Here is a 17,319-nt window from a genome sequence, read left to right on the forward strand (position 1 = left end):
ACTCTATATCAAAAACCAAACTAAGAGCTGGGAGTGATAGCTCTCATCCCTAACCCCAGCACTCTGAAGGAGGAAACAGGAGAGACAGAGAGAGAGAGAGAGAGAGAGAGAGAAAATGTGCACCAGTATATTGGTACAAAAATAATAATTTCAAGTTGTCAAACACAGCAAGCAATCAGGACTTGTTTCCCAAAGTTTGAAATATGTCATGAGTGGAGGTATGAACGTGATTTGTGATTTTGACATTTCAGTGGGGCTGGGTGTCCATGGCACCTGCTCATAGAGATACAGCTGCAGAAAGGTTTGTGATCGTCAGCCTCCAGTTCACTCACCCCAGATCTGCCAGCCCCAGCTCTGCCTCAATCCTGCAAGTTGTTTTCCCACAAAGACACCAGGGGGCTTGTTAGAAGGTCAACTTCATTCCTTTCTAGTGAGGCAATATTGAGTAATTACAAGAGATCATGTTTCAGAACTGGAATTCCCATGAACTTGCCAGAACAAGCCCTTTCCTCTATTTTTATTTTTCCTTTTTATTGCTCCTATCTCCTCCCTTCCCCCCTCCCTCTCTCTCTCTCCCTCCCTTCCTCTCTTTCCCTCCCTCCTTCCCTCCCCCTCTCTCCTCTCTCTCTCCCTCTCTCCCCCTCTCTCTCCCTCTCTCCCCCTCTCTCCCTTTCTCCCTCTCTCTCTCTCTCCCTCTCTCTCTCTCTCTGTCTTTCTCTCTCCCCCACCTTGCCTCCCTCTTTCCTTCCCTCCCTCCTTCTGGTATTTTTCAGAAGAGCTCAAGTAACTACAAACCCAGACTGATTTTATAACCAAAGCAAATTGTGAGATATCTCTTTGTTTAGGCGATAGTTTCAAAGAGAAGAGCTGGTAGAACATATGCTACAGAAATGAGATAAGAGAAGGGATGTAGCTCAGTGGTATAGCACTTGCCTAGGATGTGCATGCCCCTGGTGGGTTCCGGAAAGAAAGAATGGAAGAGGGAGTGGGAAGGAAAAGACAGAGAAGGGAAGGAGAAGAAACGAAGCAATATAACTTCATCCCATCCTAGTGGCTAGAAAGCAAGTAAAGTACAGAAGCAGTTTACATTTACTCGCGATTTCATACCCTTTGTTTCTCCATGGTGGTAAGATTGCCCTGTGATTGAGAGACTATCTTCTGTATGCTGAACCCCTTGGGGTGAAGCTCCTCTCCACTGCCTTTTGCAATAGGGCTACTCCAGTGACTTTGAGCACCAACCGTTCTAGATCAGTTGGATTCCTACATTGCTGACTTACCCTGCCTGGAGATGTGGGCTCGCATCTTAGCTCAGTACTGAAAATGAGGGACCTAATAGACCATGTTCTTGCTCGCCACCACAATACCCAGTGATAAACTGTCATTTTGTTGCTCCAGAGGGATTTAGTGTGACTTCTGCATGCCAGTGGGAGTTTGAGACTGAGTTTCACAGGAGGTGTGGCAAGCAAGAAGGAAATCAGTAGCCCTCAAGAGTTCTAATGCCCTTTGACTGCAAATTGGCTATCTTGGTGACTTTCTTTTAAATTGAAAGAAGCAAAAAATACATGTGAGCTAACGTTAAGGAGAGCTCTCCTTTCCCTTCTTCAAGATTCTCTTGCAAGGTGAAGCCCATGTAATTATCAAATGCATTCATGTTTACTAAGTGACAAGTCTCAGCTCTGTTTCATCTATTTGCAACTTTGAGCTTTGGAAACCACCATCCCAGGAGAAGCTGGGAGGGCTCATGGCCAGTTCACATTAGGCAGCTGAAAGCTTTCAAATGGAATGTATTGCTACTAAAAATATTGAGAGTCTGGGAAAATATGCTTCAGTCTGACCTTGTGACTCTGTGTGCATTCTCGCGTGCCGCCCTGTGCTCCTCTGCAGCTGTAGGAAGAGAACTCCGCCAGGTCTCCTTGTGCCCTCTTATTCCATCTATGGAGTAACTGCACACTGCAAAAACAGTGTATGTGTTGTTTATGTTCCTCACTACTCAAAGCTACAAACTGGGTTTCTCACAGGCATTTTGACATGTTCTTTCTGGTATGTGACCAAAGTCCTGAGATGGAAAGAGCTTGCTTTCCACTTGTCCCTGTGTGCTTTGAGGCTCAAGATTGGCCTGCCCAGTTAGACCTGCTCTGGACACTAGGGACACTAGGTGCTTATTCCTCAGTCCCACAAACAGCAATATGTAACTACAGTTAGAAGAGAGAGTCAGGCTGTAAATTCAGAAGTTGAGAGAGAGGAAGTGCCTGGGAAGGTCCCTGTGTGGGAAGGGCCTCACAGGACCTATCTGAAGGTTTGAAGAGAAACATTAGCCTTAAGACCAGGGTGACCCATCTAAAGAAAATGGACCAGTGAGGCCTGTTTAACATGGGATTTCTATTGCTTGAAAGAGATGTCCAAATGAGCTTCTCAAAGCTTGTCTGTATTTTAATGATTTTAAGAAGTAGGCAAAAGGGCTTTAGATTATTTTTCTACTTGGTTCTTAGGTACTTTCTAGTTTGTTGTTTGGGGGTCAGGGGGCGGTTATGGGGCTTAAACTCTAGGCCTGGGCACTGTCTCTGAGCTCTTCAGCTCAAGGTGAGTGCTCTACCACTTAAGCCACAGCACCACTTCCGGTTTTTCTGGTGGTTAATTGGGGATAAGAGTCTCACGGACTTTCCTGCTCGGGCTGGCTTTGAACCGTGATCCTCAGATCTCAGCCTCCTGAGTAGCTAGGATTACAGACGTGATCTGTACTTTCTAGTTTGTTTTTGTGTGTGTGTGTGTGTGTGTGTGTGTGTGTGTTTAAGCCTAAAAGTGTCAAGATTTGTTATCTGTTGAGTGTTTTCAGCATCAGGTGCTGAGAACATGACTCTAGAAAACAACTAGCTAAGGTACCATAGCTCCTTACTGTGGTCTCACTTGAGATCTCAGTGTCCATCTGGAAGAAAGTAGCCTTGAAACTGTGTGGCCAGTTGCAAGCTCAGGAAGTCTACCAATGTGCTCTTCACTCAACAGTCAGCCTGAATAATCCATGTACTCTGCACTCAACAGTAGCCTGAATTGGCTTTATTCCTCTATTCTTGGGCTTTATTCAGCCATTCACTTGTTCCTTACTTTTGCATATTCCCCTTCAGAGTCTGTACTCATTGTAGGAATGCGGGGGGCAGAAGGGGGGGCATGGATGAGTCTTTATGTGACCAAAGCCCAGCAACCGGAAGTTTCCGATTTCTAGAGTTAAATTTAGTTAAGCGGTAGTTCTTTGGTAATGTAGACAAGAGACAGGTACCTTTGTTTTCGAGGCCGGAGAGGCTGTGGGGAACATGACTAGGCTGAGCACTTCCCTGGGTAGCGGGGGAGAGGGGAATGGAGGAACAAGCACTCGGCCCAAGTGTGCATGGCTCCAAGTTTGCCTGTCTCTGCCCTCCTCAAGCGCTTTCAGATGTGGCACCCTTGGGTTCTGTGATCTAGAAACCTGAGTGACGCCCTCCCAGGACCCCACTGATGAGCCATTGGGGCCCGCTGATCCTGTGCCAAATGATGCCCCGAGCGTGGCGACAGGTTCAGAGCCACAGAGGATCAGTACACCATTGTGTGTATAAAAGTTACATTGCAAACAATTTAGAAGGAGATTCAATGAATCTCCCCCCCCCCCATCAAAAAAAGCATACTTGGTCTTGTGCACCTCAAATTAGTTGGATTTTAAATCATTTGAAACACTTGGCATACAGCCCCCTGTAGGAATGGTACCCATCAGATGCTGGGAACAAATTTAATGGGGAATTTGTCATCGTGTTCTTTCTATTTTTAAAATGCTTTTGGAGTTCAGAGCTCTGTTTGTGGTATTGGGGTTTGGGGTACTAGGGTTTGAAGTCTGGGCCTTGTGGTTACTAGACCAGCAGTCTGCAGCTTGAGCCATTCCTCTAGTACATTTTGCATTAGTTACTTTTTGAGTAGGGTCTCACTTGTTTGCCCAGGTCCAGCCTGGGCCTAGATTCACCTATTGTTGCTTCTCATGTAGCTAGGATGTACACCATCATGCCGAGTTTTTTATTGGTTGGGATGGAATCTCTTGAATTGTTTTCCCAATCTGGCCTAGAACCACGCTATACCAATTTCAGCCTCCCGGGCAGCTAAGAGTACAGGAGCTGTACAGAGTACAGGAGAGTACAGCTAAGAGTACAGGAGACAGTACTTGTCTCAGCTCTGTATAGATTGTTTCCTTTTATTGTTTGCAACAACCCTTCAAGGCAGGTGGTCAGAGAGGCATCCTTTTTGTGGGTGAGGCGTGTGAGATTTCCTTGTCTCTGGTGACATAATCTTTTTGTGGCCAAATGTGCCTAGCTTTAGCCCGACTCAGACTGCAGCTTCTCTACCTCACTGTTAGCCCTCTCAGTTTGTTCGTCTCTGACATTTAGTACTGTTAGCAAAGAGAAAGAAGAAATAGAGGGAAGGAAGAAAGGAAGGGAAGAAGGAAATAAATTTAGAAGGATTTATGTCTGAAAAAAAGTATTCTGGAGAGCACTGATGCTTCACACCTGTAATCAGGAGGCCAAGATCTGAACAGTCGTGGTTTGAAGCCAGCCAGGGCAGAAAAAGTCCAGTGGATTCTTACCTGCAATAAACCACCAAAAAGCTGGAAGAAGAGCTGTGACTCAAGTGATGAGTCCTATCCTTGAGCAAAAAAGCTCAGGGACAGCACCTAGATCCTGAGTTCAAGCTTCAGGACCACTCCCCCCCCCCCCCCGACACACACACACACACACACACACACACACACACACACACACACAGGCATGCACACAAATGTAGACAGGAACCATTGGTTTGCTCCAGTCTTACAATGCCTGTGCCCTGGAATGGGTTTGACATTGTAACCTGCTTCCTAGATTTCTTCCTACCCAGCTCCCCCGGCTCCCGGGAGGGGGTAGCCACAGATGCTGGAGGACAGCCTTTTCCTCTTTGGTGATACTCTTCTCGAGTCTTTCTTTGTCCTTAAGCAGAGCACCTCTCTGACCAGTGCCCTGCAACAAGTAGAAGTTTGGCAAGTGCTTGCTGGCAACTGCCAGCCAGGGCTGATGCCTCATGAGAAGTCACTTACTGGTCCATGTGAACATGGCTGTAGCTCCTGCTCCTTTCCTCCTCTCATCCTGAAGTGAGCACTCGATGGAGAGTAGGCCAGAGCCGCCTTTGAGCGCCCTGTGCTGCTTCCCCACTCACATCCCTCACCAGGCTCCCCTGGGCTCGCAGTGCCAGTGCCTGAGCTCATGTCTTGCCCATCTTATGAAGCAGCCAGGAAAGTTCTGAGGGTTTGGTTGGGTTTTGGGGTTTCATATGTGGTAACAGGATCTGTTTATTTGAGGAGAACATTCTCTTTCCTTATGGGGAAAATGTCCTTAACATTTTCAGTGCCAGCTTGCTCACTTGGAGCGGTTATGAAATGAATTTGTCTTCCTGACTCAGAAGGTGACTGTAGAGGAGCAGCCTCCAGCTGGCAACAGGAGTGTCTTTTCAAACAATGGAGCAGATTCCCAGATTAGAAGGAGCCAGTGTGGTTGATGTCACTGTTTCCTGACTGATTCTGTCTGCCAGGGGCCAGAAACTCTGAATGAGCTTCATTATCAGGAATCTTAGTTAGAGGCATGTAGGAAGGAGCGTTATTGGCACAGTTAGGAGAAGGTTTCAAAGACCTGCCCCCCCCCCCGCCCCATTGAGCCCCAGGGAGTCCGTGTGAAATGGGGAGCTAGCTGAATCTCCCTTGGCTCTGTTCTGAGGAGTTTACAAAGCTGGCAAACAGCCAGGACTGAGAAGCCGCCCAGCAGAGCTGTGGAGCTGTGGCCGCCACGGCGACATGTAGGACTTCACTTAGCCCTGAGCAGCCCAGCTGTGGTAAGTGTGGCTTTTCCAGCTTAGAACAGTGTTTACAGAAGTGCCTGCAAATACTGGGGTATCTTCTTATTTCCTTGGTCAGGTAAGGTCCTGGTTAGGCTGAAAGTTAATGTGAACGTAACTATACAGAGGGCTGGCGTGGTTATTGGCCCCCTTACTGATTGCACGCATCCTGTGCTGGGGAGTTCTGTGTTTGTGTGCAGAGTCAGCTGTAGGCAGGTGTGTAGGCGCTTAGTAAAGGGATTTCTTAGGGTCTTTCTAGTTTTTTCAAAGCATACAAACATTTCATCTTAGCGTGTTCTTCATTTTCACCAACTCTTTTCTTAACCTCCGGCTATGCTTTAAAAGAACTTGCCAATAGGGACTGTGGCTATTCTAGAATCATCTTGTAAAGGATTAGAAACCTGATCTTCCCTTCTCCCTATGTGTAGGCTCCTTTCTTTTTGGTTATTTTCTACTGGGAGCCAACTGGCATCCTTTGTATGGGTTAGGGAGGGGTCTGATGTGTGCTTCTGGATGTCAGCCCCCTTAACACAATGTATTGTTTCTCTAGCACAATCCTGGAAGAAGAAAAGGCTCAGCAAGAAGAACGAATGAGGATGGAGTCCAGAAGACAGGCCACCGTGTCTTGGGACTCTGGAGGGTCTGATGAAGCACCACCCAAGGTAGTCATGGTCCCCACCCCAACTTTGGGGTTCCTCTTCAACTAACTCCTGCACAACCGTTTTCACAAGGAGGAAACCTAGTCTCGGGTTATGTTGACAGGGGTTGTTTATTGCTTGCTCCTCCTTGATAGATTGCCACCCTGTATACTCTTTTCCTAATTTGCATTTTGAGTTGAGGCGTGTGAGCTGGACAAGAACAATCAGAGTAGACATGATGTTATTTACATTCTTGCTTTCTGTTTCATCCTCCTCCTCTTCCTCCACAGCAAGGCTTTAAATAGAGTCCCCTTCCATCTGACCACATTCACTTTGATTTGGTTTGGTTTAGTTGGAATTTTGTGTACATTTTCTGCCTTTTTCTAGGCTGTGGCTGGGCTGTTGGTCAGGGGGAAAGTTTGTCTCATTTTTATTTCCTGGCACCATGTCCTCACACCCCGCCTGCCCATGTGCTGCCCCTAGGTCCCTTCTCCCCTCCCCTCCTACATTGGGAGGGCGGCTATGGCCTTTTATAATCTGGAGAGTGGCTAGCGATTTTGTACTGAGATGACCCTGAACACTTTTCCTTAAATCAAGAAGCCTTAATAAGCTGGGCCCCTGAGGCTCATGCCTGTAATCCTAGCTACTCCGGAGGTGAAATCTGGAGATCATGGTTTGAAACCAGCCTGGCCAGGAAAGTCCTGGAGACTTATCTCCAGTGAACCACAGAAAAGCCGAAAGTGAAGCTGTGGCTCAAGTGGTTGTATGCTAGACACAACATTTGCTTTGGAAAAGGTAGTTTTTTCACAGGAATGACCCAATTTTCTGGGAAGTAAAATGGTAATAGTGCTCTTTGTAGTTAATTATTGACTAATTAACAACTACTTTCCTTTTGAAATATATTCATAAATCTGTCAAAATAAAGAACAGTTTAAGTACTGTACCAATTTTGGTTTTAATCATGATAATCAAAAATGTACCTTTTTGGTTACTGTGGAATCTTGTAGTAGTAAATGGAAGTGATAGGCAAAGGAGGAAAACCACACCATCTACAGGGGGGGAAAGGGAGTGCTTTGAGCCAGACAGTGACAGAAAGAGAACATTCCTTTGTCGTTCCTAAAGAGCAACAGAAAACATTCTTAGTTGCCCACAGAAGACATGTGAACCACTCATTCTCTTACCTAAGGTCCTCTGATCTGTTTACCAGTTTGCTTGTGTTTTAATTCCATGACTGTTACAGGATTGTTCAAACTAGAGACGCAAGAACCTTAAAGTCTAGCCGGTCTGTCCATCCAGGCTGTCCTTACAACCTGATGACTGGGCACAGTGTCTCCCATTCTTTCCTTTCCTTTGTGAAATTTAGCATCAATACTCCACTTCCAGCTTTTTGCTAGTTAATAGGAGATAAGGGTCTCCAAGATCTTCCCTGGCTAGCTTCAAACCTCAATCCTCATATCTTAGCCTTCTAGCTAGCTAGGATTTACAGGCAGGGCGTTAGGGGTTTTGCCCAAACCAGCCTTGGGCCATGATGGTCCTGCCTCTGACTCACAAGTAACAGGATCACCAGCGTGTGACACCATGCCTGGCTTGTTCTTTGGTCCAGCTAGGATCTCGATAGCTTTTTGACCTCAGCTTACTTTGAGCCTCAGCCCTCCTAGGTAACTAGTATCATCTTTTTGCTTATTTTTTTAAACAGTCCTTATAAACACTATCATCTGCCTATGTAAGAATTTAAACAGTATTGCTGGAAGGAATACGCTGCAACCCCAAATCCCTAAATGCTCTGCTCCATAGCAGCCCTGCACATGGATCTGATGTTTATAGTAACAACCTTCTTTCATTTTTGCCTTTAGTACATAATAATACATTACAATGTACCTTTAATTTTGCCTGCTTAAGCTCTTGCTTTTGAGATAGGGTCTGTCTATGGCCCTTGCTAGCCTCAAATTCACAATGCCAGATAATGCCTGCTTTTATAATAAGTTATTTAATGTTATATCATACTTATATTAATAGTTATTAAATAGTCAATAATTGACTACAAAGAACACTATAGCCATTTTACTTCCCAGAAAGAGGTCTGGATTATTCATGTGAAAATACTAACCTTTTCAAAAGCAAATGGCTTATCATTTGAGCTCTAACCTGTAAGATCTGTGTGCATTCCTGTTACGACTCTCATATTAGATAAATGAATTGCATTCTTTAGGTACTCTTTTCACTCTTTTGTGGGAATCACCTGGAACACAAGCTTTTTGTTTTCTCCATTGAATTTTTGTCATCCTGGCCAAGAAACCATTGCCTTATGCAAGCTCATCTCTTACATTTCTTCCTATTAATTGTAGTTTTAGAACTTAAATTTAAGATTTATTTGAAAAAGAGTTTGAAGTGTTTCCATGTGAATATCCAGGTACCCCGCATTATTAAAATGCTATTTTTACTCCGTTGAAATATCATTATTTCAATCCCACTGTTTTAGAGGAATCACTCCAATCATTTACATGGTGCTCTGTTGATTTTCACAGCCCAGCAGGCCTGGTTATCCTAGTCCGCGATCCAGTGAAGGATTTTACCCCAGCCCTCAGCACATGGCACAGACCAATCATTACCAGGTATATGAGTTGTTACTGCTGTATACATGCACTGTTCTTGATTCCTTTGTTCTTTGGGTGGTAGAGGTGTACATTATACTTATTTCTGTTTTCTTGTGTATTTATTTTGGTGAGCAGAAACCTACAGATGCCTCAGTGACTCGCCCACCCTGCACCTAGGGTCTTCACTACTCAAATGGTCTCAAAGCAGGCCAGACAGTGTTGTTAGACCTCAGTTGTTAGACCTGATCTTTCCCACCACCTGCTCTTGAACTGGGCAAGGAGGGGCCAGTGACACACACTGTGCAGAGGGAGTGCCGAACTGCAGTTTTCCTAGAAGGCAAACGTAAAATTGTAAAGTACTGTAGTAGAAGCCAGATGAGAGGCCATGTCCGTAAGTATGAAAGGACTGTTGAAGTTGCAGGCAGACATCCTCACAGCTTAAGATAAAGGCCATCCTTGAAGAAAGGACCTGGAGTAGAGTGGTAGCATTGGTTTTTTTTTAAGGAAGGATATTAGAATACTTCTCTTGAAGTAATTCACACCCAAACACCATTGTGCTCATCCAGAGTCACAACACAAGAGGCCCTCTTTGTGCCCCACCAGCCAGGTGTCCTGGCCTCCAGGGGAATCCCCTTTCTGATTCAGTCAACCAGTTTGGTTCAGTGAAATCACGGCATGTTATTTGGGGGCAGCTTTTTTGACTCGTTATAGAGTCTGCAAAAGTCAAGAACTGCTAAAGGGAGCTCAGTACATTCCTCCTTCAGGATTAGGGACCTCCTAGGCTAATATGGGCAGAAATTCATAGCTATTGTTAGTCTATACTTGGTATTGTGGTACCAAGAGAGAAGCTATTACTAGAAAAGACTAGACTATATATGTTCATGAGTCAAACTGGGTAAATTTCAAGCTTTGTACTATCACCTCCAGAATCCTATATACTAGTTCTGAAATAGAGTGTTGCTATTAAACAGCCTCAGTGGTTCTGGGCAGGTGGTACAGACCCATGTTTTAGGAGATCCAATGCTAAGATAATCACCTGCCTGCAAGGAGCAATAGATCTCTTCAGTTTCCAGGTTGTTTACCCAGCTACCATCCAGGCACTGTCTACAGGACTGTCACTGTGCGACAGCACACAAGAGGAAAACCCACCTCTGACTGCCAAAAGACCTTGTACTCCAGCAGATAGATGGTACAGTGTCGCCCAGGGGAAAGTCCCATGGTTAGTGCTCGGCCACACTGAAGGCCAAAGGTCAAAGCTCAGCTGGCCCCAAGTGGATGGCAGCACTACTCATTCCTGAGACTGCTGTTAGAGTCATGCTATCACCTGGCAGGTCTGCAGGTGGCCTGGTAAGGCCGGGGTACGGCCCAGCACTCCTTAGGCTTAGGGCTCAAGCATATGTGTCATGGTGGACTGACCCCACGACAATAGTCCCTGATAACAGGGCTAGGTTTCCACCTTAAATGCCTTAGAACAGTGCCTAGAGTAAATCTTTTTTTCTTTGACCAAATGTATGATTAGCCTTCCCAAACCCATTTTTCTATCTGGTTGATGAGACCAACTGAAAATGATCCTGGTATTAACTGTGTGTTCCTTTTCAGCCTGAGTTACCCTTTCTCACACACATGTGGTCACACACACACACAAACACACACACACACACACCACACCACCCCCCTGCTCTCAGTCATTTGAAACCTCATTGTGAACATTCCGAAAGTTCTCTGGCAGCAGTGTGTCACTTCTCACAAAGATAGTAGTGGTGTAACAGTTTGTATTTGGTATAATTTTTATTATTAATCTAGTCTTTTTATTCAAATAAACAGACCTCTCCATATGTGTTGCTTGACAGTTTATTGATTAGTTATGAAATTTTTGTATAAATCAATGCCTAGAAAGCTAATACATATGTAAAACATTTGCTGGAGGATATTTTATGCTAATGCTTAGGGAGGTGGATTGGCTGTGCTTTATCTCATTTTAAAATTAACTGGCAGGTCTGGGGATATAGCCTAGTGGCAAGAGTGCCTGCCTCGGATACACGAGGCCCTAGGTTCGATTCCCCAGCACCACATATACAGAAAACGGCCAGAAGCGGCGCTGTGGCTCAAGTGGCAGAGTGCTAGCCTTGAGCGGGAAGAAGCCAGGGACAGTGCTCAGGCCCTGAGTCCAAGGCCCAGGACTGGCCAAAAAATAATAATAATAATAAAATAAAATAAAAATAAAATTAACTGGCAGCCCCATCCATATCATGCTTTACGGATACAAACCCTGATTCTGTTTACTTGATCCTGAGACAGAAGACATCCTTTGTTCCCCTTCTGCCTGAATTTCTCCTCCTGTCCCACTGAACTCTGCCTTAGTCACCACCATCAGAAGCAGAGCACGTGACCTCTCCCACCATCAGCTCCCACTTGAGGTTTCATGAGGGAGGTTGTTGCATGGTTGCTTGGTTTGTTTTTGAGACACAATCCCACTAATTAGCCCAGACTGGCCTCGAACTTGGAATCTTGCCTCAGCCACCAGAGTACAGATATGCCATGCCATGTCGCCATGCCCAACAGGGGCTTTGTGTTCGTCTTGGTTCTCGTTGGGGATGGTGGTGAGTTCTGCAGGATGAAAGAGCTCTAGAGTGCTAGAGCATGGTGCATCTGTTTTGGGGGCGTCCTGGTACGTTTGCATCCAGAGGGAGTGTGCTCTGAGCACATCCACAAATGTAAAACTCCAAAGTAAGTACTTTCGTATCTTGCAGTACACATTTGTGCTATTTATGTAATGGAGCTACAGAAAATTGCCTCTCCTGAGGATTTTGGTGAGAATCTCTTTTCTTTTCCTACAAACTTCTATAAGCCATCTACATTCCTTGACACTTGGTCCCCTCAATCCACAAAGTGAGCAGTGTTAGATCATTGTCCTTTCTAAATCCTGCACTTAAGGACGCTTATAATGATGTTGGATGCACTTAGAGTCATATCTGCCATGCCAGAGAACGTACTCAGGTGTTCAGGAAATTAGAGATTAGACCTTGAATTGGGCAATTCTAGCTACCACAGTGTTTTCTGTAGCTTTGTTTCATATGCAAAGCAGAGCCATGCTAAAGCCTTGTGATGACAGACCCTTCCCTTGTATAACACTGTTAGGTTTCGGGCTACCCTGGCTCACATGGGATCACAGCCACAGCTGGCAGCATCTACCCAGGCCAAGCATCTCTTCTGGACCAAACAGAGTCGTGGAATCACAGACCTCAAGAGATATCCATGTGGCAGCCCAACATGGAGGTAAATTAGATGTTCTTGGCCTTCAGTTTGTTAACTTACAAATGAAGCTTAAGGCACTTCTACATGGCTTATGGTTTCATGGATTTTTTTTTCCACTAAACGGAATTCCTCAAAAGCAATGCCACAGTCATGGTCCATTTGTTTAAAAGGTGGACATAATCAACATACATGTAAATATAATCAACGTATAAGCGAATATAATCAACATACACGTGAAGCCACTAGTTCTATGGACCATGTTGGTTTTTATGCATCTTTCCTGGTAAAATGAAAAAAACAGGTTTACGATATTAAAGATTATTGTATCAAAGTATATAGTTTTTAATTTTTCTTAAGAGTAAATGACTATTAGAGCTAATGACTATTTTCAGCTCTCTAGGATGTATGTATCTTAAACTTGTTGTTAGTCTGCTTCAAGGTTGTTTCTGTGGTTTTACTGTAAGAAATGTTGTATTCTTTGCACATGTCTTAGATCTCTCTCCCCTCTCCTTCCTTCCGCTTTCCTGTCTCTCCTCTCCCCTCACTGTCTCCTCTCTCTCATTTTTGTAATATTGACGATAGAACCCAGGGCCTTGAGCCTGAGTTTGCTGGACAAGCACTCTACTACTTAAGCTCTAGTTTGGAGTTTATTTTGAGATAGGGTCTCACTAACATTTTACTGGCTGGCCTGGAACTCTTGATCCTCCTGTCTCTTCCTGCCAAGTAGCTGGGATTACCGGTTTGCATTACCACTCCCAGCTAAATGATCCCAGTAGATCATTTCTTTTTTTTGGCCAGTCCTGGGCCTTGGACTCGGGGCCTGAGCACTGTCCCTGGCTTCTTTTTGCTCAAAGCTAGCACTCTGCCACTTGAGCCACAGCGCCACTTCTAGCCTTTTCTATATATGTGGTGCTGAGGAATCAAACCCAGGACTTCATGTATACCAGGCAAGCACTCTTGCCACTAGGCCATATTCCCAGCCCCTAGATCATTTCTTTAGAACCAATCCCTACTGGTAAATCTGTGACACACAATAAATTTTAATTTGCAGGAAGTGGCTGAAATAGAAAAGGCATTATTCCCACCATTTTTTCTGTTTTGCCTCACTCTTTTGAGTGGCACACAACACAAAAAGTAGGAGCATTCAAACAGACTCATGAGACTGGACGTGCTGTTTGCATCCTTCCTTCCAGGACTCCCTGGACCTGCGAAGCATGGGGCAAGTGTTACCCACCCACCTGATGGAAGAGCGGCTGATCCGACAACAGCAGGAAATGGAAGAAGATCAGCGCTGGCTGGAAAAAGAGGAAAGATTTCTGGTAATTTTGTTCCTGAGCAGTTTCTTCTACTTTTTAAACCCTGTGAAGTTTACTTACTGTGCTACTTGGGATTATTACAAAACTACTTTTTAAAGCAGAGGAATTAGTTTTATATCCGGTCTCTCAAACCTAAAGTAAGTGGATTATTTGCTTTTCCTTCCTTTACTACTTGAGCTACACCTTCAGCTCAGTTATTTTTGTTTTCAGTTCTATTTCTGGCTTTTTGATAGTTAATTGGAGATAAACAAATGTGTCACAGACTTTCTTGCATGGGCTAGCTTTGAACCTCTATCAGATCTCAGGCTTCTGAGTAGCTAGGCTTATTTTTTAGGAACCAGTTGTTGTTTTTTTAATTTTTATTATAAAGGTGATGTACAGAGAGACTACAATCCCATAAGTCATGTAATGTGTAACACATTTCTTTTTGGACAATGTCACCCTTCCCTTGCTCTCTCCCAGTTTTTCCCTCCCATCCCAGCCACAAATTATATAGCTCATTTTCAACATAATGTCTAGGTAGCATCACTACTTCACTTGTTCATCGTTTGTTCCTCCACTTCTGTGCCCTCCCCCTCACAACGACAGATAAAGGAACAAACAAGACAAAAAGAAAACACAAACAACAACAAAGAGAAAGCTGCTTGTTTCCATTTCTTAGAATTCATTTTGATAATCATTATTTTATAGGATCAGAGGCACATAGACATTGCACCTTGATATTGCTCCCCTAAGAGTGTCCTCCTTTGGTCTCATTGTGTGTGAATGCCTAGAGTCCTGTATAATTTATCACGTGTTGGTATATTTTCAGATCTAGCTTCTGCATGGGAGAAAAAATGTGCCATTTGTCTCTCTGAGCTTGGCTTACCTCACTTAACTTGATTTGTTCTAGGTTCATCCATTTCCCTGCAAATTTTGCAATATTATTCTAATAGCTGTATAAAATTCCACTGTGTATAGATACCCCATTTTGAACCCACTCATTTCTTGTGGGGCATCTGGACTGTTTCCATAACTTGACTATTTTGAATAGTACAGTAGTGAACATGGGTGTGTAAGCGTCTTTACAGTATCCTGGCTTGGGTTTTCTGGGTAGATGCTCAGGAGTGGCATGACTGGAATGTAAAGAAGATATATGTTTAGTTGGGATTCAGGTATCAAGATTTTTGTCATACATAGGGCTCAGAGCATTTCTTTTTTTTTTTTGGCCAGTCCTGGGGCTTGAACTCAGGGCCTGAGCACTGTCCCTGGCTTCTTTTTGCTCAAGGCTAGCACTCTACCACTTGAGCCACAGCACCACTTCTGGCCGTTTTCTATATATGTGGTGCTGAGGAATCAAACCCAGGGCTTCATGTATACGAGGCAAGCACTCTAGCCACTAGGCCATATTCCCAGCCCTGGCTCAGAGCATTTCTGTGGGTTTTTTTTTTTTTTCACTCCTTGTTTATGCAGAAAGGACTAAAACTTAAGTGTCAATTTGAAACATAAAACATTGCATGGCAATCTCATATGACATGTGGTAAAAACTACCTTCCTGGAGTCCTTTGGCAGCATTGTCTGACAGGTACAACTCCCCTCTCCAGTGTGTTGGACTCAGGGATAGGAATTGTGTTCCTTTAGACAGCCTTTATCAACAGCCCCCCTTCAGAAATCCCTGGGGACAGAAAGGAAGTGATAGGGAGAGAAGGAAACTTTGTTTATTCTTACACCAAATGTCCTTTTAGAAATATCATTAGCTTATTACCTACTCCACTCCAAACCTGGGAGGGATTGTGGCTGGAAGGAGCTGGATTTCCTGCTGCTTCCACAAAAGCTTAGTTGGTTGCTGCACCTGAGGAGTCCAGATCTGGCTCCCCTTGCTTCCGTTCAGTAAGCATTCTCAAACACCAGCTCTGTGTTGGTGAAACACCAAGAACCAGACCCCAGTGATAGCAGGAGCCTGTTCCTGTTCCTAACCTGACTCAAGACCTTTACGTTAAAAAGTGGTATTGTGATTCAATGTGGCACTATCCTTGAGCAAAAGATCTTGGTGGGGGGCGGGGGGTACCCAGGTCCTGTCGAAAGTTCAAGCCCCAGGGCCAACCAAAAAGTATAAGACCTTTAAATCAACAAGTGGTAAAACAGTGGTTTCAAACTATGCTTTGTCCGGGCTGGGAATGTGGCTTAGCGGTAGAGTGCTTACCTATCATGCATGAAGCCCTGGGTTCGATTTCTCAGACCCCCTCCTGAAGAGATCTGATGTTCTAGCTGGAAAAGTATAGCTTCAGATAGAAAGAAAAAAGCTACAAGCCAGATGCTGGTGGCTCATGCCTGTAATCCTAGCTACTCAGGAGACTGGGATCTGAGGATTGCAGTTCAAAGCCAGGCCAGGCAAGAAAGTCTCCAGTTAACTGGAAGTGGTAGTGTGGCTCAAAGTTGTCCAGCACTAGACTTGAGCAAAAGAACTCAAGAACAAGGCCCAGGCCCTGAGTTCAAGCCCCCCCAACTGAAGGGGGAAAAAGCCAACCTGGTGGTAAAAGTCAGTGAGAACCTATCTTGAAAACAGACTGGGGCTGGAAACATGGCTCAAGTTATAAAAGTATCTGCCCAGCAAGTACAAGCAAGGCCTTGTGTTCAAAGGCCAGTACCATTAATTGTGTGTGTGTGTGTGTGTGTGTGTGTGTGTGTGTGTGTGCGTGTGGTGGTACCTGTTATCCCCTCTATGTAGAAAAGTAGCCCAAAGCTAGCCCTGAAACAAAACACAAGTCCCTATCTGGAAAACAGCTAAAGCAAAAAGTGCTGGGGATATATCTCAAGATAGAATGCCTGCCTATTCAGCACAAGGCCCTTATATCAAATCCAGTACCAAAAAGAAACAACTTGGGGCTGGGAATATGGCCTAGTGGCAAGAGTGCTTGCCTCGTATACATGAGGCCTTGGGTTCAATTCCCCAGCACCACATATACAGAAAATGGCCAGAAGTGGCGCTGTGGCTCAAGTGGCAGAGTGCTAGCCTTGAGCAAAAAGAAGCCAGGGACAGTGTTCAGGCACTGAGTCCAAGCCCAGGACTGGCAAAAAAAAAAAAAAAAGAAGCAACTTTTTAAATATAAGAAAGACCCAGGTGATGGTTTCTCATGCCTATAATCTTAACTACTCAGGATCATGGTTCAAAGCTAGTCTGGGTAGCAAATCCAAGACTTTTACCTGGAAGTAGAAGTGCGGCTCAAGTGGTAGCACACCAGCCTTGGGTGAAAAAAGCTAAGCAAGAGTATGAGGCCTGGGGCTGGGAATATGGCCTAGTGGCAAGAGTGCTTGCCTCGTATACATGAAGCCCTGGGTTCCATTCCCCAGCACCACATATACAGAAAATGGCCAGAAGTGGTGCTGTGGCTCAAGTGGCAGAGCTAGCCTTGAGCAAAAAAGAAGCCAGGGACAGCGCTCAGGCCCTGAGTCCGAGGCCCAGGACTGGCAAAAAAAAAAAAAAAAGAGTATGAGGCCTTGGGCTGAGAATATGACAAGAGTGCTCGACTCGTGTACATGAAACCCTGGGTTCAATTCCTCAGCACAGGAAGTGGTGCTGTGGCTCAGGTGGTAGAGTGCTAGCCTTGAGCAAAAAGAAGCCGGGACAGTGCTCAGGCCCTGAGTCCAAGGCCCAGGACTGGC

The 17,319-nt window shown here is 44.9% G+C and overlaps 1 protein-coding gene across 9 annotated transcripts in view; it reads left to right on the plus strand.

The window, feature by feature from the left end:
• Positions 1-17,319, plus strand: part of Ptk2 (protein tyrosine kinase 2) — a 201,261-nt gene that overhangs the window by 170,812 nt on the left and 13,130 nt on the right. For 8 of the 9 annotated variants that reach the window (XM_048358854.1, XM_048358863.1, XM_048358853.1 and 5 more), the window contains 4 exons: positions 6,425-6,536; positions 9,038-9,124; positions 12,245-12,382; positions 13,555-13,680. In XM_048358854.1, coding sequence (XP_048214811.1) covers positions 6,425-6,536; positions 9,038-9,124; positions 12,245-12,382; positions 13,555-13,680 — 463 coding nt within the window. Of the gene's footprint in view, positions 1-5,349; positions 5,872-6,424; positions 6,537-9,037; positions 9,125-12,244; positions 12,383-13,554; positions 13,681-17,319 lie in introns of those variants that run through there. The other variant, XM_048358862.1, reaches the window with a different exon arrangement.

Source organism: Perognathus longimembris, chromosome 12 (genome assembly GCF_023159225.1).
Source record: "Perognathus longimembris pacificus isolate PPM17 chromosome 12, ASM2315922v1, whole genome shotgun sequence".
In the NCBI taxonomy this organism is placed as follows: Eukaryota; Metazoa; Chordata; class Mammalia; order Rodentia; family Heteromyidae; genus Perognathus; species Perognathus longimembris.